This window comes from Bombina bombina, chromosome 10, assembly GCF_027579735.1.
Source record: "Bombina bombina isolate aBomBom1 chromosome 10, aBomBom1.pri, whole genome shotgun sequence".
NCBI classification, from domain to species: domain Eukaryota; kingdom Metazoa; phylum Chordata; class Amphibia; order Anura; family Bombinatoridae; genus Bombina; species Bombina bombina.
In genome coordinates, this window is record NC_069508.1 from 180,688,706 (window position 1) to 180,713,512 (window position 24,807).

A 24,807-nucleotide genomic window follows, 5' to 3' on the forward strand; every position below is an offset into this window, starting at 1 on the left:
AACCGCGGAACTGGATGGATCACTCCCATTAATAAAAGATCTTGTACGCAGCGTAGAAACGCTTCCTTCTTTGTTAGGTTTGTTGACAACCTTGACAGATGAAATCTCCCTCTTGGGGGAGAGGATTTGAAGTCCAGAAGGTATCCCTGAGATATGATCTCTAACGCCCAGGGATCCTGAACATCTCTTGCCCAAGCCTGGGCGAAGAGGGAAAGTCTGCCCCCCACTAGATCCGGTCCCGGATCGGGGGCCCTCAATTCATGCTGTCTTAGGGGCCTTTTCTGGCCTGTTTGCCCCTGTTCCAGGACTGGTTAGGTTTCCAGCCTTGTCTGTAGCGAGCAACAGCTCCTTCCTGTTTTGGTGCAGAGGAAGTTGATGCTGCTCCTGCTTTGAAATTACGAAAGGAACGAAAATTGGACTGTCTAGCCTTGGCTTTGGCCTTGTCCTGAGGCAGGGCATGACCTTTACCTCCTGTAATGTCATCAATAATCTCTTTCAAGCCGGGCCCGAATAAGGTCTGCCCTTTGAAAGGAATATTAAGCAATTTAGATTTAGACGTAACATCAGCTGACCAGGATTTTAGCCACAGAGCTTTGCGTGCCTGAATGGCGAATCCTGAATTTTTAGCCGCAAGTTTAGTTAAATGTACTACGGCATCTGAAATAAATGAATTAGCTAACTTAAGGAATTTAAGTTTGTGTGTGATGTCATCTAGTGTGGATGATTGAAGTGTCTCTTCCAGAGACTCAAACCAAAATGCTGCTGCAGCCGTGACAGGCGCAATACATGCAAGAGGTTGCAATATAAACCCTTGTTGAACAAACATTTTCTTAAGGTAACCCTCTAATTTTTTATCCATTGGATCTGAAAAAGCACAGCTATCCTCCACTGGGATAGTGGTACGCTTAGCTAAAGTAGAAACTGCTCCCTCCACCTTAGGGACCATTTGCCATAAGTCCCGTGTGGCGGCGTCTATTGGAAACATTTTTCTGAATATAGGAGGGGGTGAGAAAGGCACACCGGGTCTATCCCACTCCTTAGTAACAATGTCAGTAAGTCTCTTAGGTATAGGAAAAACGTCAGTACTCGTCGGTACCGCAAAATATTTATCCAACCTACACATTTTTTCTGGGATTGCAACTGTGTTACAATCATTCAGAGCCGCTAATACCTCCCCTAGTAACACACGGAGGTTCTCAAGCTTAAATTTAAAATTTGAAATGTCTGAGTCCAGTTTATTTGGATCAGAACCGTCACCCACAGAATGAAGCTCTCCGTCTTCACGTTCTGCAAACTGTGACGCAGTATCAGACATGGCCCTTGCATTATCAGCGCACTCTGTTCTCATCCCAGAGTGATCACGTTTACCTCTTAGTTCTGGTAGTTTAGCCAAAACTTCAGTCATAACAGTAGCCATATCTTGTAATGTGATTTGTAATGGCCGCCCAGATGCACTCGGCGCTACAATATCACGCACCTCCTGAGCGGGAGATGCAGGTACTGACACGTGAGGCGAGTTAGTCGGCATAACTCTCCCCTCGTTGTTTGGTGAAATATGTTCAATTTGTACAGATTGACTATTTTTTAAAGTAGCATCAATACATTTAGTACATAAATTTCTATTGGGCTCCACTTTGGCATTAACACATATAGCACAGAGATATTCCTCTGAATCAGACATGTTTAACACACTAGCAAATAAACAGCAACTTGGAAATACTTTTCAAAGTAATTTACAAATAATATGAAAACGAACTGTGCCTTTAAGAAGCACAGAAAATATTATAACAGATAAAATAATTAAGTTATAGCATCAATCTTTGTCAGAATATACAGTTTTAGCAAAGGATTGTTCCCCTCAGCAAATGATAACTAACCCAGGCAGCAGAAAAAAAATACACAAATAAACGTTTTTTATATCACAGTCAATACAATCAGCACAGCTCTGCTGTGAATGATTACTTCCCTCAAAAAAGACTCTTGAGATCCCTGAACTCTGTAGAGATGAACCGGATCATGCAGGAAGAAAATGAACCTCTGACTGAGTTTTTCTGATGCATAGTGAAAGCACCAAAATGGCCCCTCCCCCACACACATAACAGTGAGAGGGATCAGTGAACTGCTCTAATTTAAATCAAAACTATTGCCAAGTGGAAAAAAAGTGCCCAAAACATTTTTTCACCCAGTACCTCAGAGAAAAAAACGTTTTTACATGCCAGCAAAAAAACGTTTTACCTCAATAATTAATTGTCATTTAAAACCTATTGCAAGTCCCTGCAAAATAGGTTAAGTCTATGTATACAGTTTAAAAGCCAGAGAAGTACCATTTCCCAGAAAACTGAAGTGTAAAATATACATACATGACAGCCTGATATCAGCTACATCTACTGCATTCAAGGCTGAGTTTACATTATAACGGTATGGCAGGATTTTCTCATCAATTCCATGTCAGAAAATAATAAACTGCTACATACCTCTTTGCAGATTAATCTGCCTGCTGTCCCCTGATCTGAAGTTTACCTCTCCTCAGATGGCCGAGAAACAGCAATATGATCTTAACTACTCCGGCTAAAATCATAGAAAAACTCAGGTAGATTCTTCTTCAAATTCTACCAGAGAAGGAATAACACACTCCGGTGCTATTATAAAATAACAAACTTTTGATTGAAGATATAAAAACTAAATATATCACCATAGTCCTCTCACACATCCTATCTAGTCGTTGGGTGCAAGAGAATGACTGGAGGTGACATAGAGGGGAGGAGCTATATAGCAACTCTGCTGGGTGAATCCTCTTGCACTTCCTGTAGGGGAGCAGTTAATATCCCACAAGTAATGATGACCCGTGGACTGATCACACTTAACAGAAGAAATATGATTAGTACAACATTGTTACCAACTATCTAAGTGACAACTACTTGATACAACCAAAAGAAATATAGGAATATTATCTAGTGGTAATCCTAAGTTTTTTGCCTCCTAACCAAAAATAGGGTCTCTTTCAGACCATTAACACATCTATTATAGCGAATATAAGGAGGTTTACAAGAATATAAGGTCCCCTATGGACCTTTTGGGTGCTATTGAAACTAATAGAACATGACTATACCAGATAGAACATGTAAAATATTTATAATCATGCCTCATAAAGGGTAGGAGGGATTATATCAACAACTGCTATGTATAATAAGTTTTAACCAAAGTTTAGGGATTTTCATATGGGGTCTGTGCTCCTATGCTTAATCATTAAGCTATATGATGGGGGAACAGAGTTCGTCATAATATAAAGGACTCATACCATATGTACTCTAACGTCTTCAAAGGAGGTATATCATATTCTCTATAAAGGTATACAGAAGCTTAACTTCCTTGCTTATACAGGACCCATTAAAGAGTCAATAAAATTACAGGCAGTTTGTCTCACGTTTTTTTATGACTCGCAAGCATGTTGAATAAATGTTTATCACTGCTACAAAGAGTTTAAGAATAGGCGGTATGTAAATTAAAATACGGAACTATTTGGGGGAAAATTATGAGGAAACCCAGGTCACACTGTTAAAGTAATAGTAGTGGTTAACTTATATAAGTATATTCTGGAGTGCCTTGGGTGTTAATATGTTAAGGAGAATCCTCAATATCATTTACTACATAGTCAAGACTAGGCCATCTCGGTCGCTGACAGCCCAGTCCCCAAATACCTAACTATCTTAAGAACCTCTGGGTATCTATCAACCCTGTCAGAAACCACCCAGAGACCTGCAAGAGCTGTGTTCCATACTATGTCTGTTAATATTCCAGGAGGTAGGCTAAATTCAAAACATATATACAGCATGTTGAACAATCTGGATGATCCCATAGGTTAAGAAAGACCCATAGAAATATATTTATGTACATAATACAACTAGAAACCTTGCACTTACATAATTTCTGAAAAATAAAACATACAAATATCTTTACAGAAAATACATACATTATATGGATAACCCTGTTTCCTGTAGTATTTTACAATGAAGAAGATCAGCTACTACTTAGTCTGTCTTACCAGAGTCTCATACGATCTAAGAATTCTCTAGGAGTTCAGCATAAGCTTTTTTATACTGCAACTTACTGCTGCGCTAGAAATATAAACAGAAAAATAAAAACCCCACTTCACTAGTGAATGTAGAATTGTGGTTGTACTCCCATTTAGTGGACATGTCCGGTATAGACATATAGATCAAAAAAGAAGAAAAATGTGAAAATAATCAGCCCGCGCCAGAGTATGAATAGGAAACTAACCACAAGTATGGGGAATAAAAATATAAAATAATATATATGGGCGGCTAATTGCTGCATACCCAAGTTGCACCAGTATAGCTAATACCTTCTTATAACTTATAAAGATAAGCCATTACAACAGTACCTTGCTATTAAAACTAACATATGAAGTAAATAGAAAATGATATGTCAAACTGAGCATGGTAAAACATTGGCACTTATCATTTTGCTATTATATCTAGAGGTAAATATACATTAACATTAGACTAAGCTGTCGCTTGACATAGAAAGCAAGGATCATATGGAACATATAGAGCCCTGCGAGTTGGTAGAAACAGGGCAACATGTTAAGAGTCAGCAAGTATAATTCCACTCTAGCGTGTGGTATATGTGCATTAGCATGTGTAGAACAGTACCGGTAACTGTAAAACAGGCAAACTGAGGTGAACTGTCAAAATAACATAAAGTCTCATCAGATATGCACCGGACTCTGCACAATGTTCACTGCATAAAGAAATCATGTCCCAAAACAATGTATTACAGTCTGCTCAGGATGAGTGCACATGGTGTATAGCGCAATCCTGAAACATTAAATCAACTAAACAGTGACTTCAGAAACTAGCTTATATAGAACAATTGCAAACATACCATAATAACCGGACCAAACAAAAAACATTGCACAGCATTAACAACGGGTATACTTTTTGAACTACGCCATTAATCCAAGTAGCAGCGTGGAGGTACATCTATAAATCATCCTAATCCAATGCCAAGAATCCAAGCAGCGGTTCCACAGAACAATAAGAGATTTGCAGTGCACAGTTCCTTTATCCAGTCTATAGATACTCTACCCCATCGACTAACCGGACCACTGGATCTCTCTGGTGTTGCACTTTCCAGTATTAGAAGATAGGTTTCCAGTGCATTAGGACAGGGTCTCTTTCCCTCATTCAATGATAGGACAGCACTTTGTTTACTTACGGGCGGGTCACTCTCCGGTATGAACGGTAGCCAGGAGCCCTGGTTTAAAAGCACGAGGATTACCCTTGTCTGCTGAAGTCTCTCCAACGCTTGACTCCCGAGCTTCAAAGTAAATATGTTTAGGCCAAAAACCCTCTTGTTGTTTAGTCAGGTTTAGATACGGCCCCGCCATGTGCTCCTTCAGGGCCTGCCCCAAATTCCGGACCTTGTGTCCATCCAGGTGGACATCTGCCACATCCGAGATCAGATAGTTCAGTGTAGACCCAGGGCTCCATTCCCGCTTCAAGACAGCTTTGCTTCCGATATCGCAAGGGTGAGTCACACAACAATATTGCAGATTACCCTTGGAGAAGCACTGTATTCTCTTAGAATCTTTAGAAGTCGCTTCAGCTGCCGGTTCCTGCCCAAACACTCTTGCAAGTTCTTGCCTGAAATGTGAAAAGCATTCCTCCAATACACCTATAAGTCTCTGTTCACACGAAGGCTCCGCTATTTTGATTATCTCGAAAGCCTTATCCACTATGCCAATAGTCGTCCAATAAAGTATTATAAGGCTTATAAAGGCTTCTCCAGCTCGTTCTGAAAGTGATTTCTATAAATGGGACTCAATCCAGATGAGTTTGAGCTATGAAATAAGTCATATGAGTCTCTTTTATAATAGTTGGAACCGGAGCTCTATAGAAATGCGACCAACTAGTTCGGTGGTTAACTCCGCCCCCGATTTTTGCTAATTTAATAGTCCGTAGGGGCAAGTACTTTAACAGAATACCTTAGGGCATTTGTTGATGAAGCTTCTTAATGCCGGTAGATTTTATTTTTTAGCGACGTCACCTCTGTTAATGTGGAGGTCACTGCTCGTTGGGTCTTTGTGTTGGTGGTTGAGCCATTATAGGCAGCCACATGAGAGAGACAGAAAGATTAACGGCACTAGGTATGTTGTTAAGGCTTCTGTTTAATCTTGACCCAGCCTTAGAGCTCTTATATTGGGATTGCTCATAGATGGGTTTTTTATGAAGTAAGTGCTTGGTATGTGCACTCTTTAGACTTTAGTTGTCCCAGTAGCTAGCATGGCAGGGGCTCCCCTTGTATAATTGGCAGCGCCATTTTTACTTCCCGCCTCATGGCGGTGTTTTTGGCACGCACTGCTGTATTCTTTGGCGAGCTGTTCATTATATACTTGTATATAACGCTAAAGGTCCTATTTTGTGGAGCCGTTTCTAAATTCTGTTAGCCATGTTAATGTGTCAGCACAACGCTGTATGAGGATACGCCTCAGTGCAGTACTATACTGCGTTCAGTTCTGTAGGTGATACAGATAATCTAATTGCTATTATTTCACGCAAAACCTGTCATCTGTTCAGGTTGTTGACAGGTGTTGTGGTGGATGTAAGTAGGTGATTTGCTCAGGGCACTTTCTTCCTAGACCTTCCTGGGTTATTGTGACTACGGAGGCCAGCCTATTAGGCTGTGGAGCAGTATGGGGTTTTCTAAAAGCTCAGGGCCTGTGGAAAGGAGTCTTCTCTCCCCATAAACATCTTGGAGTTGAGAGTAATTTTCTATGCCTTGAAAACTTGGCTTCAGTATCTTTAGTCCAGTTTATCAGATTCTGATCGGACAACATCACCTCAGTTGCCTAAATCAACCATCAGGGAGGAACTCAGAGTTCCTTGGCTATGAAGGAGGTGACTCGCATCAAGATTGAAGCTTCTGTGGAATCTCAGTGGTTGGAGGCTCACTGTTGTTTCCTATGTGCTATCCACATCCCAGGAATGAACGATTGGGAGGCAAATTTTCTGAGCAGACAGACTTTCATCCCAGGGAGTGGGCTCTCCATCCGGAAGTGTTCTCCGGGATAACCCTCATGTGGGGGGTTCCGAAGTTGAATCTGATGGCGTCTTGTCAGAACGCCAAGCTTCCAAAGTACGGTCAAGAGATCCTCAGGCCGCCCTGATAGCTACCCTGGCAGTTCTGTGGGTTTTCAATCTAGCATAACTTTTCCTCCATTTGCTCTCCTTCCACGAGTCATTGCTCTCATCAAGCAGGAACGAGGGTCTGTGATTCTAATAGTTCCTGTCTGACCTTGCAGGATCTGGTTTGCAGATCTGGTGAAAATATTATCTCTCCCCCTTGGAGGTTTCTTCTGAAGAAGGACCTTCTAACTCGGGGTCCTTTTCTCCATCCAAATCTGGTTTCTCTGAAGCTGACTACTTAGTGATTGAACGCCTAGTTCTATCTAGACATGGTTTTTTGGAAGCGGTCATTGATACTATGCTTCAGGCTCGTAATCTTGTTACTCCAGGATTTACCATAATGGTATGATGTAAATATCTTTTTTGGTACAAAGCTATAGGCTTCTCCTGGAGTCGGGTGAGGATTCTCCGAATTTTTGTTGTTTCTTCAGTTTGGTTTGGAGAAAGAGTTGTTAGTCAGTACTCTGAAGGATCAGATTTCTCCTTTGCCTATTCTTTTCCACAAACATCTGGCAGATTTTCCAGATGTTCAAGTTTTTGTTCAGGCCCTGGTCAGATTCAGGCCTGTGTTTAAATTGGTTGCTCCTCCTTGGAGCCTTAACCTAGTTCTTATAGTTTTGCAGCAGGCTCTGTTTGAGCCGATGCATGTTGTTGATATTAAGTTGTTATATTGGAAAGTTTTGTCTCTCCTTACTATTTCTTCTGCTCGCAGAGTTTGAGTTTTCAGCTCTGCAGTGTGATTTTCATGCAGATAAGGAGGTCCTTTGTACTTAATTGGGATTCTTCCCTAAGGTACTGTCAGATTAAAACATTAATCAGGATGTTGTTGTGTCTTTTTGTCCTCCTCCTTTTCATATGGAACATCTTTTGCATAACTTGGATGTGGTGCATGCTCTTAAAACTTTACCTTCAAGCTTCTAAAGATTTTCAGCAATCTTCTGCCCTGTTTGTTGTTTTTTCTGGAAAGGGTTAGAAGGCCACTTGTACTACTCTTTCCCTCTGCTAAAGACGTTTGATTTGATTGAATTACAGCTCATTCCACTAGGACTGTCTCCTCTTCTTGGGCTTTCATAAACGAAGCTTCTGTGGAACAGATTTGCAAGGCGGCAACATGGTCCTCTTTGCATACTTTTTCCAAATTCTATAAATTTGATACTTTTGCCTCGGCTGAGGCCTGTTTTGGGAGAAATGTTCTTCAAGCGGTGGTGCCTTCTGTCTAGGTTCTCCTGCCTTGTTCTCCCTCCCTGTTCATTCTGTGTCCTCTAGCTTGGGTATTGGTTCCCACTAGTAATTGGAATGACGTAGTGGACTCTCCATGTCATAGGAAAGAAAACAAAATTTTATGCTTGCCTGATAAATTTATTTATTTCCAGACATGGAGAGTCCAAGACCCTGCCCTCTTTTTTTCATTATAATTTGGCAGAGTTTTTTGAGTAAACCTCAGGCACCTTTTTCACCTTTGTGTTATCTTCTTTTTCCATTTCCCTTCGGCTGAATGACGGGGTTATGGGTAAGGAAAGTGACACTTAACAGCTTTGCTGGGGTGCTCTTTGTCTCCTCCTGCCTGGCCAGGAGTTGAATATCCCACTATTAATTGGAATGATGTCATGGACTCTCCATGTTCAGAAAGAAAGAAATTTATCAGGTAAGCATACATTTTTTTTCTTTTTGGGCTCTCTAGGGAATGTGGGACAAAAAAAATTGTATTTTGCAACGGTAATTCATTTTTGAGTTTTAAAACTTTTTAAGGAAAGATACTAAGGGTGTAATTGTCTTGTACAGGTGGCTTAGAAAATGAATGAAACGAGAATGTCACTATGACAAGGTGTCACCTATGTTATGTATCAGCCCAACACACACAAGCGTAGTATTGGCGAATTCATATCACTGGTTTTAAAGCCACTAAGAGCTTTTGGGACAGGTTTGCTGGTTGTGATCTGCTATTTACTTTCCCATTGACTATTGCAGGAGGATATTGAGGGAACTGTGAAGAATATGATAAAAGCTTTTGGCCGACTTGGTTATATTGCAAACTTGGGCCACGGCTTGTACCCAGATATGGATCCTGAGCATGTTGGAGCCTTTATAGCTGCTGTACACAAGTACTCTGAGGTGAAGGACAACTAAGCACAAGATTGGTCCTGTGTCACGCTGCTGTCTCCAGAGGGTATTAGAGATACCTGAACTCTGTGCTGATTTTGTACCATGAAACAGTATTGCAGATAATGATGCAATAAATCCTCCTAGTTACATTATGGACTAAAAATATCATTCAGACTTTTGTATTTCCTTATTGCTTCTGTCTCTGCACAAAAACATTTCAGTCTTATTTTAAGCAGATGTAAATTTGATGTTGTGTGACGCCTCTAATTGTGCTCACTGATAATAAAAAATATTAAGACTTGAAAAATCATTATACGTGTGATGTAGAAAGTTAATGGATGAGAAAAAAAAATCTACAATTATTTTCCCCACCTAATATCTGAAGAAATAAAGATTGAATTTATTGTGCGAGGGTAAAGTGTCAGTCAATCTCCAAAGACACTTGGCTGGTATGTTAAGGTATTGCTATACTACCCAAGTATGAATAGTTCTACACTTTGATGCAATTGTTTTTTTCAATGGCTAAAGACCACTTACCATGCCTTATTTGGAGAAATCAATCGTCACTGAAATAGACAAGATGTTCCACTATAATTTAATAGTAAAACTTGTATTATTTCACAGAACCTTGTATCTAAGCCTCTGCCGACTGCTCCCTTATTTCAGTTCTTTTGTCAGACTTGAATTTTAGCCAATCAATGCCCTCTCATAAGTAACTACAGGCGTAAGCACAATGTTATCTATATGGCACACATACAAACTAACGCCCTCTAGCTGTGAAAAACTGTCATATGCACTGAGATAAGAGGCGGCCTACAAGGGCTTTAGAAATTGGCATATGAGCCATCCTAGGTTTGGGTTTCAACAAAGAATTCCAAGAGAACAAAGCAAATTTGATGATTAAAGTAAATTGGGAAGTTGTTTATAATTACATGCCCTATCTCACTGATTTTCAAACCTGTCCTCAGACCTACCTAACAGGTCACATTTTGTGGATATCTGAACTGGAGCACAGGTGAAATAATCAGCTGATTAGTAAACATTATTTTACCTGCTCTCATCCAAGGTAATCCAGAAAACCTGGCCTGTTGGGGAGGCCTGAGGACAGGCTTGAAAACCAGTGCCCTATCTGAATCATGCAAGTTTAATTTTGATTAGACTCTCCCTTTAACTGCGGATATATAACAGGCATGTGCATTATTTCAAGCTTTGCTGTTCACTAGTAAAACAAAATGGCGGTTCATTTGCACAGATATTTGTGTGTTGCAATTTTAATCTAATAAATCTGGCACAGAAAATAAACAAATGCTTCTGACCGCACCCATTTTCAGGCTTTATTTTATTAACAAATAAAGGAAATAATGCAAATATCTAACATTTAATTGACATTCATGTAATCTTAGAATATGAAACCCAAAATTATTTTTTGTGATTCAGCCTGAGCATACAATTAAAGTTACTAATTTACTTCACTCTCATGGTTTTCATTATTGAAGAGATATCTTGATAGGAAGCGTGCACATTTCTGAAGCAACACATGATGGGAAACACTGCCGCCACCTACTTGCAAATGTATAACATTTATAAAACTGCTGCCATATATTGTTGGTAGAGTTTGGTAATTACAGAGGTAAAAAGTCTATTAATAGAACTGTGTTGGTTATGCAAAACTGGGGAATAGGTAATAAAGGGATTATCTATATTTTTAAACAATATAATTTTTGGCGTTTGCTATCACTTTAATAATGTCCCCAACAGGCACATTGCGGAGGCGTGAGAGTATTTTCTTATATGCCTTTAAAATAACTGGACAAATTATACCACGATTTAATAGGTTCAGAACAGCACAGAAGGTTTCAAGGGACATAAAAGTGGAAGAAGGGAACGCGCTGATGCATTAGTGTATTGTACTAGTGCACTGTTAAAGGGACAGTACACTGTAAAATTGTTTTTCCATAAATGTATTTTAAATGACTTGTTATACCAACTGCAGAGTATAAAATATTTGAGAAATTGCATTGTAAGGTTTATTTGTGTATATGAAGTAGCTGGTTTTGTGCTTTGAAACCACAGCCTATTACAATGGGTTGAGCTTCAGGTAATATCAGATCTCATTATGTTATCACTTTCATGTACACAGACTTGCTTCCTTATCTTATATTTGTCTGGAACACCAAAGCTCAATACATAGAGAGAACAATGGAAAATTATCATTTTATTACTTAACTATCATGCCCCCCACTGAGGGTGTAATCTCTTCTGCTGGCTGTGTTTACTTAGGCTTGTCAATAGCGTATACGCCAGTATCAAAACTTTCTGTATAGGTTGGGAAACCACAAGCTAAATCAGCTATTTCAAATGAAATATGAGTAAAGGAGCTACTTGCAACCAATTTAATACACTCTAGCAGGTATAAAGGATCATTGGGAATAATTTAAAGGGGAGAAAGTTTTTGGGTGAACTGTCCCTTTAATGGCATAGAATTTGTACTTAATCCTTTTAACAAGAATTTGCCCAAGTAACCAAGGAACTTTGGGAAGCTCTATATTCACACAACACACTATTATGCTTGCTCTGTGATTTCTAGCAGGAAAACTTAAAGGGACATTCTACACTAAAATTGTTATAGTTTAAAAAGATAGATGACGCCTTTAGTACCCATTCCCCAGCTTTGCACAACCAACATTTAAATTCTTCCTGTTTCTAAGCCGCTATAGGCAGCCTCTTGTCACATGCTTTTTTATTTGCAACAGGAGACTGCTAGTTCATGTGGGCCATATAGATAACAATGTGTTCACACCCGAGGAGTTATTTAAGATTTAGGACAACACAGTACTAACTGCAAGTCAATAGATAATAAATAAAAAGTCATGTGATCAGGGGGCTGTCAGAAGAGGCTTAGATATAAGTTAGTCACAGAAATAAAAAGTGTACTAATATAACAGTGTTTGTTATGCAAAACTGGGGAATGGATAATAAAGGGATTATGTTTCTTTTTAAACAATACAAATTATATTGTAGACTGTCCCTTTTAAAATGGGACAAAATTAAAGTGATATGAAACCCAAATTTTCTTTAGTTATTCAGGCAGAGCATAACATTAAAAAAAGTTTCCAATTTTACTTTTTTTTATCAAATTTGCTTTGTTCCCATGATATTCTTTGTTGAAGAGATACCTAGGTGTCTGGAGCACTGCATGACAAGAAATTGTGCTGCCATTTAGTGCTCTTGGAAATGAATAAGAGTCTTGCAAAACAGCTGCCATATAGTGCTACAGAAATAGGCCGGCTCCTAAGCTTACATCCCTGCTTTTCAACAAAAGATACCAAGAGAATGAAGAAAATTGACAATAGAAATAAATTAAAAAGCTTTTTAAAATGGAATGCTCTATTTTAATCATGAAAGAAAATGTTGGGGTTTCACGTCCCTATAAACTTTTAAGATTTAGACAGAGCATGCAATTTGAAAAATAAATTTGCTTCTATTATCAAATGTACATTATTCTCTTTCTATCCTTTTGTTGAAAAGCATATACACATATCCTCAGCAGCAGTGCACTACTGGGAACTAGCTAGTGATTGGTTGTCTAAACACATGTATCTTATCATTGGGTCACCTGTGTTCAGTTAGTGCCCAGTAGTGCATTGCTGCTCCGGAGCTGTTTTTAAATATGTGTTTAATCCATTTGCAGGTGTTAAACAGTTATATACAAGCAAGAGTGCGGCAATAAAATGGTCTTACATATTAGAGCCTTTTCTTTTTGCTCTTTTATGTCCATTTAACACAAAAAAACAAGACCTATTTAAATGAACAGACACTTGGATTGATTGAACTCATTGATCTTCCAATCAAATTTACTTTGTTCCCTTTTCATCCTTTGTTGAAAAACACATTGAGATAGGCACAGAAGCATATACATGTCTGAAACAGTCTTTGTAGTGATTTTATATACTGTTACAAACACTGCAGCCAGAGTGGCACGGCACATGGACGCCCCTGAAACTATGTATGCTCTTCGACAAAGGATACCCAAAGAACAAATAAAATGTGATACTTACAGGTGATTTACCACCTGACCCCTTGCATTAAGGTTATTACTGATGGGTTATACACACTAATCTGAACTTGGGTCTTACAGTGTATGGTTCCCTTACAATACACTCAAAATCTGCAAACCTGCCTGTGCCACTTTTATCTATAGACTGCTGTGGCACTAGAATTTTCCCATCATATGAAAGAGCTTTTGACATTTGATTTAATACCAAAAACCCAATGACCAATACATTTCATTCTTGATACATTTGTTTTGTTTTTAACTGAATTGGCCATGGGCCACCTGTGTGACAGTTTGTGCCCTTGAATATTTACACCTACAGAGGGTTTCACTTCCTTCAGTTTGTTGCATCAGATCTGTATAATGTTACAGAGATGCACCATGTTAGTTACCTTTAATGTGTAGTTTTCTGTAATCCCTGTCTCTCACCGTATTAATATATGAATATCTATCATTTGTACGTTCTTATTTCATACATTGTCATTCAAGACGTGCAGCTACCTACGTTTTATCCACGTTTAGTGCTTATGGTCTCCTCTCACCGTTATACTGTGTTCTGTTGCCACTGAATGATTATATTAACTTTATAGATATTTAGTGCAAGTCCTGTAGTTTGTCCTTGATAAGACCCTGCAGGTTCTAGGGATATATTCATCCAATCTTTTAATTCAAGTACAAGTTGCATTTCTCTAGCATCAATTAAAGGGGCAGTAAACATTTTGAAAGTCAGCATTGCATTTACTTATCCGGGTATAGCCTTTTAAATGATCACTAAATACAAATTGTAAACTACATGATTCTGAGTTTTCATATCTGAGGATATTACAATGAAAAAACAGCTTTATTTTGACAAATGAGTTTATTGTTTTATGTTTGTTCATTTCACTGATTTCCCTGTTCACCAGAACAAAAGAATCCCTGCTAACCAATCACAAACTAATATTGAGATATAGCACAAACTCTGTTTGCACTTGTTCAGTTGAGAGAGACAGGGGAAGCCTGCCTTTATCTCTTTGGTTTAGCACTGATTAAACTTAGTTACTATTGCAAATAATGTTTTTCCTATCATGATTGGTGATGCAATACTGATAATCCACCCTTTACAAACATGTGACTGCTGAGAATCTAAGGGGGAGGGGGGGTGAAGTAAACAAAAGCTTACATAAATTGCCTAAAGTATTAACCCAAACCTCCCTGGGAGAAAGTAAAACAAGCACAAATTTTAGATGTATTTTACAACAAAAGGCAGCAAAATAACGAATTGTATATTGCAATAATGTTGCACTTGCAATAATGAAACATTTTATGCATTGTTGAAATGTCAAGTTTAATGGGCCTTTAATCGTTGCCTCTTTACACACTTATTCTTAAGGTATAATTTAACCCCCTAAAGGCACAGTATAACAGCCTGCACAGTCCGCTCCACAGCAAACTCTCATATGTATCAGGCAGCTCAGCTGGTCCCCAAGATCCTATTAGTGCTAATGATTTTAACCGGTACACGCTCCTTATTCATCCAGAGTGTGAGGATATTCTCAAGGAAGGATCAGGAGCGTGCACCGTTACAGGTATAAGAAAAGCAATGATTTAAAAATCAAACCTAGGGTTCATTCCTGTTAACCTTTTTTCTTCTCCCCCCTTTTCATCTCTCCCTCTCTCCGTCCCTCTTTTCCTCTCTCCGCCCCTCTTTTCCTCTCTCCCTCTCTCCGCCCCTCTTTTCATCTCTCCCTCTCTCCCCCCCCCCCTCTTTTCCTCTCTCCCTCTCTCCCCCCTCTTTTCATCTCTCCCTCTCTCCTCCCCTCTTTTCATCTCTCCCTCTCTCCTCCCCTCTTTTCATCTCTCCCTCTCTCCTCCCCTCTTTTCATCTCTCCCTCTCTCCTCCCCTCTTTTCATCACTCTCCTCCCCTCTTTTCCTCTCTCCCCTCTCTTTTCCTCCCCTTTTCCTCTCTCCCCCCCTCTCTCTTTTCCTCTCTCCTCCCCTCTCTTTTCCTCACTCCCCCCCCTCTTTTGCGCTCTCTCCCAGCCATGCCCACTCCAGCCTGGTTACGCACCCCCTTCGACCACGGCCCCATCACGCACGCTCCTGTCCGGCCATTCCACCTCATACCGCACGCCCCCATCACGGTACACCCCCCTCCACCACAGCCCACTATCGTTGCTGCTCAAAGCCAGGTATGTTTGTTCTTGCGCAGTCTCGACTGCACCTGATAAACATACCTGGCCTTTTATTATATAGGATATATACAGTGGAGGTTGCTCTATAAGGGCAGAATGGGCAGTGCCCCACAAGTATTTTGAGCAAACAAATAAAATGCCATTGTGAAGTGGGGCAAGCAGGTTACTATTTTATTTTTTCAGAGCAAGCAGTTTCCTTTTCTCTTGTAAGGTGTATCCAGTACACGGATCATCCATTACTTGTGGGATATTCTCCTTCCCAACAGGAAGTTGCAAGAGGATCACCCACAGCAGAGCTGCTATATAGCTCCTCCCCTAACTGCCATATCCAGTCATTCTCTTGCAACTCTCAACAAGCATGGAGGTAGTAAGAGGAAAGTGGTGAAAGGTAGCTGTTATCTTGCTTCAATCAAAAGTTTGTTATTTTTAAATGGTACCGGAGTTGTACTATTTTGTCCCAGGCAGAAAAATAGAAGAATCTGACTGTGATTTCTATGATCTTAGCAGGTTGTTACTAAGATCCATTGCTGTTCTCACACATGACTGAAGAGAGAGGTAACTTCAGCGGGGGAATGGCGTGCAGGTTATCCTGCTATGAGGTATGTGCAGTTAAGATTTTTTCTAGAATATGTGAATTTGCTTGTTAACTTGATTTAAAGTGTTTTCCAAGCTTGCTAGTCTCATTGCTAGTCTGTACAAACATGTCTGACATAGAGGAAACTCCTTGTTCATTATGTTTAAAAGCCATGGTGGAACCCCCTCTTAGAATGTGTACCAAATGTACTGATTTCACTTTAAGCAATAAAGATCATATTCTGTCTTTAAAAAATTTATCACCAGAGGAATCTGACAAGGGGGAAGTTATGCCGACTAACTCTCCCCACGTGTCAGATCCTTTGACTCCCGCTCAAATGGCACCAAGTACATCTAGGGCGCCCATAGCGTTTACTTTACAAGACATGGCGGCAGTCATGGATAATACACTGTCAGCGGTATTAGCCAGACTACCTGAATTTAGAGGAAAGCGAGATAGCTCTGGAGTTAGACGAAATACAGAGCATACTGACGCTTTAAGAGTTATGTCTGATACTGCCTCACAATATGCAGAAGCTGAAGAAGGAGAGCTTCTTTCTGTGGGTGATGTTTCTGACTCAGGGAAGATAATGCAACCTGATACTGATATTTCTACATTTAAATTTAAGCTTGAACACCTCCGCGTGTTACTCAGGGAGGTTTTAGCTGCTCTGAATGACTGTGATACAATTGCAGTGCCAGAGAAATTGTGTAGACTGGATAAATACTATGCAGTGCCGGTGTGCACTGATGTTTTTCCAATACCTAAAAGGTTTACAGAAATTATTACTAAGGAATGGGATAGACCAGGTGTGCCGTTTTCTCCCCCTCCTATTTTTAGAAAAATGTTTCCAATAGACGCCACCACCACACGGGATTTATGGCAGACAGTTCCTAAGGTGGAGGGAGCAGTTTCTACTCTAGCAAAGCGTACTACTATCTCTGTTGAGGACAGTTGTGCTTTCTTAGATCCAATGGATAAAAAGTTAGAGGGTTACCTTAAGAAAATGTTTATTCAACAAGGTTTTATCCTACAGTCCCTTGCATGCATTGCTCCTGTCACTGCTGCTGCGGCGTTCTGGTTTGAGTCTCTGGAAGAGGCTTTACAGGTAGCGACTCCATTGGATGACATACTTGACAAGCTTAGAGCACTTAAAGGGCCAGTAAACCCAAAATCTTTCTTTCATGATTCAGATAGAGAATAGAAATTTAAACAACATTACAATTTACTTCCATTATTTATTTTGCTTCATTTTCTAGATATTCTTAGTTGAAGAAAAAGCAATGCACATGGTGAGCCAATCACACGAGGCTTCTTTGTGCAGCAACCAATCAGCAGCTAGTGATCATATCTAGATATGCTTTTCATCAAAGAATATCAAGAGAATAAAACAAATTAGATAATATAAGTCAATTAGAAAGATGTTTATAATTGCATTCTCTTTCTAAATCATAAAAGAAAAAATGTGGGTGGAATGTCCCTTTAAGCTAGCCAATTCTTTTGTTTCTGATGCCATTGTTCATTTGACTAAACTAACGGCTAAGAATTCTGGTTTTGCTATCCAGGCGCGCAGAGCGCTATGGCTTAAATCATGGTCAGCTGACGTTACTTCAAAGTCTAAGCTGCTTAGCATTTCCTTCAAGGGGCAGACCCTATTCATGCCTGGTTTGAAGGAGATTATTGCTAATATCACTGGAGGAAAAGGTCATGCCCTTCCTCAGGATAGGTCCAAATCAAGGGCCAAACAGTCTAATTTTCGTGCCTTTCGAAACTTCAAGGCAAGTGCGGCATCAACTTCCTCTAATGCAAAACAAGAGGGAACTTTTGCTCAGTCCAAGACGGTCTGGAGACCTAACCAAGCCTGGAACAAAGGTAAGCAGGCCAAAAAGCCTGCTGCTGCCTCTAAGACAGCATGAAGGAACGGCCCCCTATCTGGTAACGGATCTAGTAGGGGCAGACTTTCACTCTTCGCCCAGGCGTGGGCAAGAGATGTCCAGGATCCCTGGGCGTTGGAAACTATATCCCAGGGATATCTTCTTGACCAGATAAAGAGAGAGGCATTCTTACACTGTGTACAAGACCTCCTAGTTATGGGAGTGATCCATCCAGTTCCAAAGGAGGAACAGGGACAGGGATTTTACTCAAACCTGTTTGTGGTTCCCAAAAAAGAGGGAACCTTCAGACCAATTTTGGATCTAAAGATCTTAAACAAATTCCTCAGAGTTCCATCATTCAAGATGGAGACTATTCGTACCATCCTACCTATGATCCAGGAGGGTCAATACATGACTACAGTGGATTTAAAGGATGCTTATCTTCACATTCCGATACACAAAGATCATCATCGGTTTCTCAGGTTTGCCTTCCTAGACAGGCATTACCAGTTTGTAGCTCTTCCCTTTGGGTTAGCTACAGCCCCAAGAATTTTTACAAAGGTTCTGGGGTCGCTCCTGGCGGTCCTAAGGCCGCGGGGCATAGCAGTAGCCCCTTATTTAGACGACATCCTGATTCAGGCGTCAAACTTCCAAATTGCCAAGTCTCATACGGACATAGTGTTGGCATTTCTGAGGTCGCATGGGTGGAAGGTGAACGTGGAAAAGAGTTCTCTATCCCCCCTCACAAGAGTTTCCTTCCTAGGGACTCTGATAGATTCTGTAGAAATGAAAATTTACCTGACGGAGTCCAGGTTATCAAAACTTCTAAATTCCTGCCGTGTTCTTTATTCCATTCCTCGCCCTTCGGTGGCTCAGTGCATGGAAGTAATTGGCTTAATGGTAGCGGCAATGGACATAGTGCCGTTTGCACACCTACATCTCAGACCGCTGCAACTCTGCATGCTCAGTCAGTGGAATGGGGATTACACAGATTTGTCCCCTCTACTAAATCTGGATCAAGAGACCAGGGATTCTCTTCTCTGGTGGCTATCTCGGGTCCATCTGTCCAAAGGTATTACCTTTCGCAGGCCAGATTGGACAATTGTAATGACAGATGCCAGCCTTCTAGGTTGGGGTGCAGTCTGGAACTCCCTGAAGGCTCAGGGATCGTGGACTCAGGGGGAGTCACTCCTTCCAATAAACATTCTGGAACTAAGAGCGATATTCAATGCTCTTCAGGCTTGGCCTCAGCTAGCGACAATGAGGTTCATCAGATTTCAGTCGGACAACATCACGACTGTGGCTTACATCAACCATCAAGGGGGAACAAGGAGTTCCCTAGCGATGTTAGAAGTCTCAAAGATAATTCGCTGGGCGGAGATTCACTCTTGCCACCTATCAGCTATCCATATCCCAGGTGTAGAGAACTGGGAGGCGGATTTTCTAATTTGACAGACTTTTCATCCGGGGGAGTGGGAACTCCATCCGGAGGTGTTTGCACAATTGGTTCATCGTTGGGGCAAACCAGAACTGGATCTCATGGCGTCTCGCCAGAACGCCAAGCTTCCTTGTTACGGATCCAGGTCCAGGGACCCCAAGGCAACGCTGATAGATGCTCTAGCAGCGCCTTGGTCCTTCAACCTGGCTTATGTGTTTCCACCGTTTCCTCTGCTCCCTCGTCTGATTGCCAAAATCAAGCAGGAGAGAGCATCGGTGATCTTGATAGCGCCTGCGTGGCCACGCAGGACTTGGTATGCAGATCTGGTGGACATGTCATCCTTTCCACCATGGACTCTGCCGCTGAGACAGGACCTTCTAATTCAAGGACCTTTCAACCATCCAAATCTAATTTTTCTGAGGCTGACTGCCTGGAGATTGAACGCTTGATTTTATCAAAGTGTGGTTTCTCCGAGTCAGTCATTGATACCTTAATTCAAACACGAAAGCCTGTCACCAGGAAAATCTATCATAAGATATGGCGTAAATATCTTTATTGGTGTGAATCCAAGGGCTACTCATGGAGTAAGGTCAGGATTCCCAGAAGGATTGGAGAAAAGATTGTCAGCTAGTTCCTTAAAGGGACAGATTTCTGCACTATCTATTCTTTTGCACAAGCGTCTGGCGGATGTCCCAGACGTTCAGGCATTTTGTCAGGCTTTAGTTAGAATCAAGCCTGTGTTTAAACCTGTTGCTCCACGTTGGAGCTTAAATTTAGTTCTTAAAGTTCTTCAGGGGGTTCCGTTTGAACCTCTTCATTCCATAGATATCAAACTTTTATCTTGGAAAGTTATTTTTTTTGGTAGCTATTTCCTCGGCTCATAGAGTTTTCGAGTTATCTGCCTTACAATGTGATTCTCCTTATCTGATCTTCCATGCAGATAAGTTAGTTCTGCGTACCAAACCTGGGTTTTTACCTAAGGTGGTATCTAATAAGAATATCAATCAATTGATTGTTGTTCCGTCTTTGTGTCCTAATCCTTCTTCGAAGAAGGAGCGTCTATTACACAATCTGGACGTGGTTCATGCTTTAAAGTTTTACTTACAAGCTACTAAAGATTTTCGTCAAACATCTGCTTTGTTTGTTGTCTACTGTGGACAGAGGAGAGGTCAAAAGGCTTCGGCAACCTCTCTTTCTTTTTGGCTAAGAAACATAATCCGCTTAGCCTATGAGACTGCTGGCCAGCAGCCTCCAGAAAGGATTACAGCTCATTCTACTAGAGCTGTGGCTTCCACATGAGCCTTTAAAAATGAGGCTTCTGTTGAACAGATTTGCAAGGCGGCGACTTGGTCTTCGCTTCATACTTTTTCAAAATTCTACAAATTTGATTCTTTTGCTTCTTCGGAGGCTATTTTTGGGAGAAAGGTTTTACAGGCAGTGGTACCTTCCGTTTAAGTACCTGCCTTGTCCCTCCCTTCATCCGTGTACTTTAGCATAAAAAACAAACAAAATGTCTTTCTTTCTTGACACGGTGAGTCCATGTATCATCTATTTACTATTGGGAATATCACTCCTGCCCAGCAGGAGGCGGCAAAGAGCACCACAGCAAAGCTGTTAAATATCACCTCCCTTCCCTCCAACCCCAGTCATTCGACCGAAGCAAAGGAGAGAAAGGAAGCAACAAGGAGCAGAGGTGTCTGAGGTTTATAACAAAAAAAAAACTGTCTTTAAGAAAACAGGGCAGGCCGTGTCAAGAAATAAATAAATTTATCAGGTAAGCATACATTTTGTTTTCTTTCTAATGACACAGTAAGTCCACGGATCATCTAATTACTATTGGGAATCAATACCCAAGCTAGAGGACACAGATGATAAGGGAGGGACAAGACGGAAGGCACCACTGCTTGAAGAACCTTTCTCCCAAAAAACAGAATTTATGTTTACCTGATAAATTACTTTCTCCAACGGTGTGTCCGGTCCACGGCGTCATCCTTACTTGTGGGATATTCTCTTCCCCAACAGGAAATGGCAAAGAGCCCAGCAAAGCTGGTCACATGATCCCTCCTAGGCTCCGCCTTCCCCAGTCATTCGACCGACGTAAAGGAGGAATATTTGCATAGGAGAAATCATATGATACCGTGGTGACTGTAGTTAGAGAAAATAAATCATCAGACCTGATTAAAAAACCAGGGCGGGCCGTGGACCGGACACACCGTTGGAGAAAGTAATTTATCAGGTAAACATAAATTCTGTTTTCTCCAACATAGGTGTGTCCGGTCCACGGCGTCATCCTTACTTGTGGGAACCAATACCAAAGCTTTAGGACACGGATGATGGGAGGGAGCAAATCAGGTCACCTAGATGGAAGGCACCACGGCTTGCAAAACCTTTCTCCCAAAAATAGCCTCAGAAGAAGCAAAAGTATCAAATTTGTAAAATTTAGTAAAAGTGTGCAGTGAAGACCAAGTCGCTGCCTTACATATCTGATCAACAGAAGCCTCGTTCTTGAAGGCCCATGTGGAAGCCACGGCCCTAGTGGAATGAGCTGTGATTCTTTCAGGAGGCTGTCGTCCGGCAGTCTCATAAGCCAATCTGATGATGCTTTTAAGCCAAAAAGAGAGAGAGGTAGAAGTTGCTTTTTGACCTCTCCTTTTACCAGAATAAACAACAAACAAGGAAGATGTTTGTCTGAAATCCTTTGTAGCCTCTAAATAGAATTTTAGAGCACGAACTACATCCAAATTGTGCAACAAACGTTCCTTCTTTGAAACTGGATTCGGACACAAAGAAGGCACGACTATCTCCTGGTTAATATTTTTGTTAGAAACAACTTTCGGAAGAAAACCAGGTTTAGTACGCAAAACCACCTTATCTGCATGGAACACCAGATAAGGAGGAGAACACTGCAGAGCAGATAACTCTGAAACTCTTCTAGCAGAAGAAATTGCAACCAAAAACAAAACTTTCCAAGATAATAACTTGATATCAACGGAATGTAGGGGTTCAAACGGAACCCCCTGAAGAACTGAAAGAACTAAATTAAGACTCCAAGGAGGAGTCAAAGGTTTGTAAACAGGCTTGATTCTAACCAGAGCCTGAACAAAAGCTTGAACATCTGGCACAGCCGCCAGCTTTTTGTGAAGTAAAACAGATAAAGCAGAAATCTGTCCCTTCAAAGAACTTGCAGATAATCCTTTCTCCAAACCTTCTTGAAGAAAGGATAGAATCTTAGGAATTTTTATCTTGTTCCATGGGAATCCTTTAGATTCACACCAACAGATATATTTTTTCCATATTTTATGGTAGATTTTTCTAGTTACAGGCTTTCTGGCCTGAACAAGAGTATCAATGACAGAATCTGAGAACCCTCGCTTTGATAAAATCAAGCGTTCAATCTCCAGGCAGTCAGTTGGAGTGAGGCCAGATTCGGATGTTCGAACGGACCTTGAACAAGAAGGTCCTGTCTCAAAGGTAGCCTCCATGGTGGAGCCGATGACATATTCACCAGATCTGCATACCAAGTCCTGCGTGGCCACGCAGGAGCTATCAAGATCACCGATACCCTCTCCTGTTTGATCCTGGCTACCAGCCTGGGAATGAGAGGAAACGGTGGGAACACATAAGCTAGGTTGAAGCTCCAAGGTGCTACTAGTGCATCCACTAGAGTCGCCTTGGGATCCCTGGATCTGGACCCGTAGCAAGGAACCTTGAAGTTCTGACGACGATCCATGTCTGGAATGCCCCACAATTGAATTATTTGGGCAAAGATTTCCGGATGGAGTTCTCACTCCCCCGGATGAAATGTCTGACGACTCAGAAAATCCGCTTCCCAATTTTCCACTCCTGGGATGTGGATTGCAGACAAGTGGCAGGAGTGAGTCTCCGCCCATTGAATTATTTTGGTCACTTCTTCCATCGCCAGGGAACTCCTTGTTCCCCCCTGATGGTTGATATACGCAACAGTCGTCATGTTGTCTGATTGAAACCGTATGAAATTGGCCTTTGCTAGCTGAGGCCAAGCCTTGAGAGCATTGAATATCGCTCTCAGTTCCAGAATATTTATCGGGAGAAGAGATTCTTCCCGAGACCAAAGACCCTGAGCTTTCAGGGGTTCCCAGACCGCGCCCCAGCCCACCAGACTGGCGTCGGTCGTGACAATGACCCACTCTGGTCTGCGGAAGCTCATCCCTTGTGACAGGTTGTCCAGGGTCAGCCACCAACGGAGTGAATCTCTGGTCCTCTGATCTACTTGTATCGTTGGAGACAAGTCTGTATAATCCCCATTCCACTGACTGAGCATGCACAGTTGTAATGGTCTTAGATGAATTCGCGCAAAAGGAACTATGTCCATTGCCGCGACCATCAAACCTATTACTTCCATGCACTGCGCTATGGAAGGAAGAAGAACAGAATGAAGTACTTGACAAGAGCTTAGAAGTTTTGATTTTCTGGCCTCTGTCAGAAAAATCCTCATTTCTAAGGAGTCTATTATTGTTCCCAAGAAGGGAACTCTTGTTGACGGAGATAGAGAACTTTTTTCTACGTTCACTTTCCACCCGTGAGATCTGAGAAAGGCCAGGACAATGTCCGTATGAGCCTTTGCTTGTGGTAGAGACGACGCTTGAATCAGTATGTCGTCCAAGTAAGGTACTACTGCAATGCCCCTTGGTCTTAGCACCGCTAGAAGGGACCCTAGTACCTTTGTGAAAATTCTTGGAGCAGTGGCTAATCCGAATGGAAGTGCCACAAACTGGTAATGCTTGTCCAGAAAGGCGAACCTTAGGAACCGATGATGATCCTTGTGGATAGGAATATGTAGATACGCATCCTTTAAATCCACCGTGGTCATGAATTGACCTTCCTGGATGGTAGGAAGAATTGTCCGAATGGTTTCCATTTTGAACGATGGAACCTTGAGAAATTTGTTTAGGATCTTGAGATCTAAGATTGGTCTGAATGTTCCCTCTTTTTTGGGAACTATGAACAGATTGGAGTAGAATCCCATCCCTTGTTCTCCTAATGGAACAGGATGAATCACTCCCATTTTTAACAGGTCTTCTACACAATGTAAGAATGCCTGTCTTTTTATGTGGTCTGAAGACAATTGAGACCTGTGGAACCTCCCCCTTGGGGGTAGCTCCTTGAATTCCAGAAGATAACCTTGGGAGACTATTTCTAGCGCCCAAGGATCCAGAACATCTCTTGCCCAAGCCTGAGCGAAGAGAGAAAGTCTGCCCCCCACCAGATCCGGTCCCGGATCGGGGGCCAACATCTCATGCTGTCTTGGTAGCAGTGGCAGGTTTCTTGGCCTGCTTACCTTTGTTCCAGCCTTGCATTGGCCTCCAGGCTGGCTTGGTTTGAGAAGTATTACCCTCTTGCTT

At 41.3% G+C, this 24,807-nt stretch overlaps 1 protein-coding gene across 1 annotated transcript in view; it reads left to right on the plus strand.

Moving 5' to 3' along the window:
* UROD (uroporphyrinogen decarboxylase) overlaps positions 1-9,621 on the plus strand; it is a 30,883-nt gene extending 21,262 nt beyond the window's left edge. The window contains exon 10 of the mRNA XM_053693561.1: positions 9,177-9,621. Within this exon, the coding sequence (XP_053549536.1) occupies positions 9,177-9,335 (159 nt within the window). The 3' untranslated portion in view covers positions 9,336-9,621. The remainder of the gene's footprint in view (positions 1-9,176) is intronic.
* Positions 9,622-24,807: the final 15,186 nt, after the last annotated feature.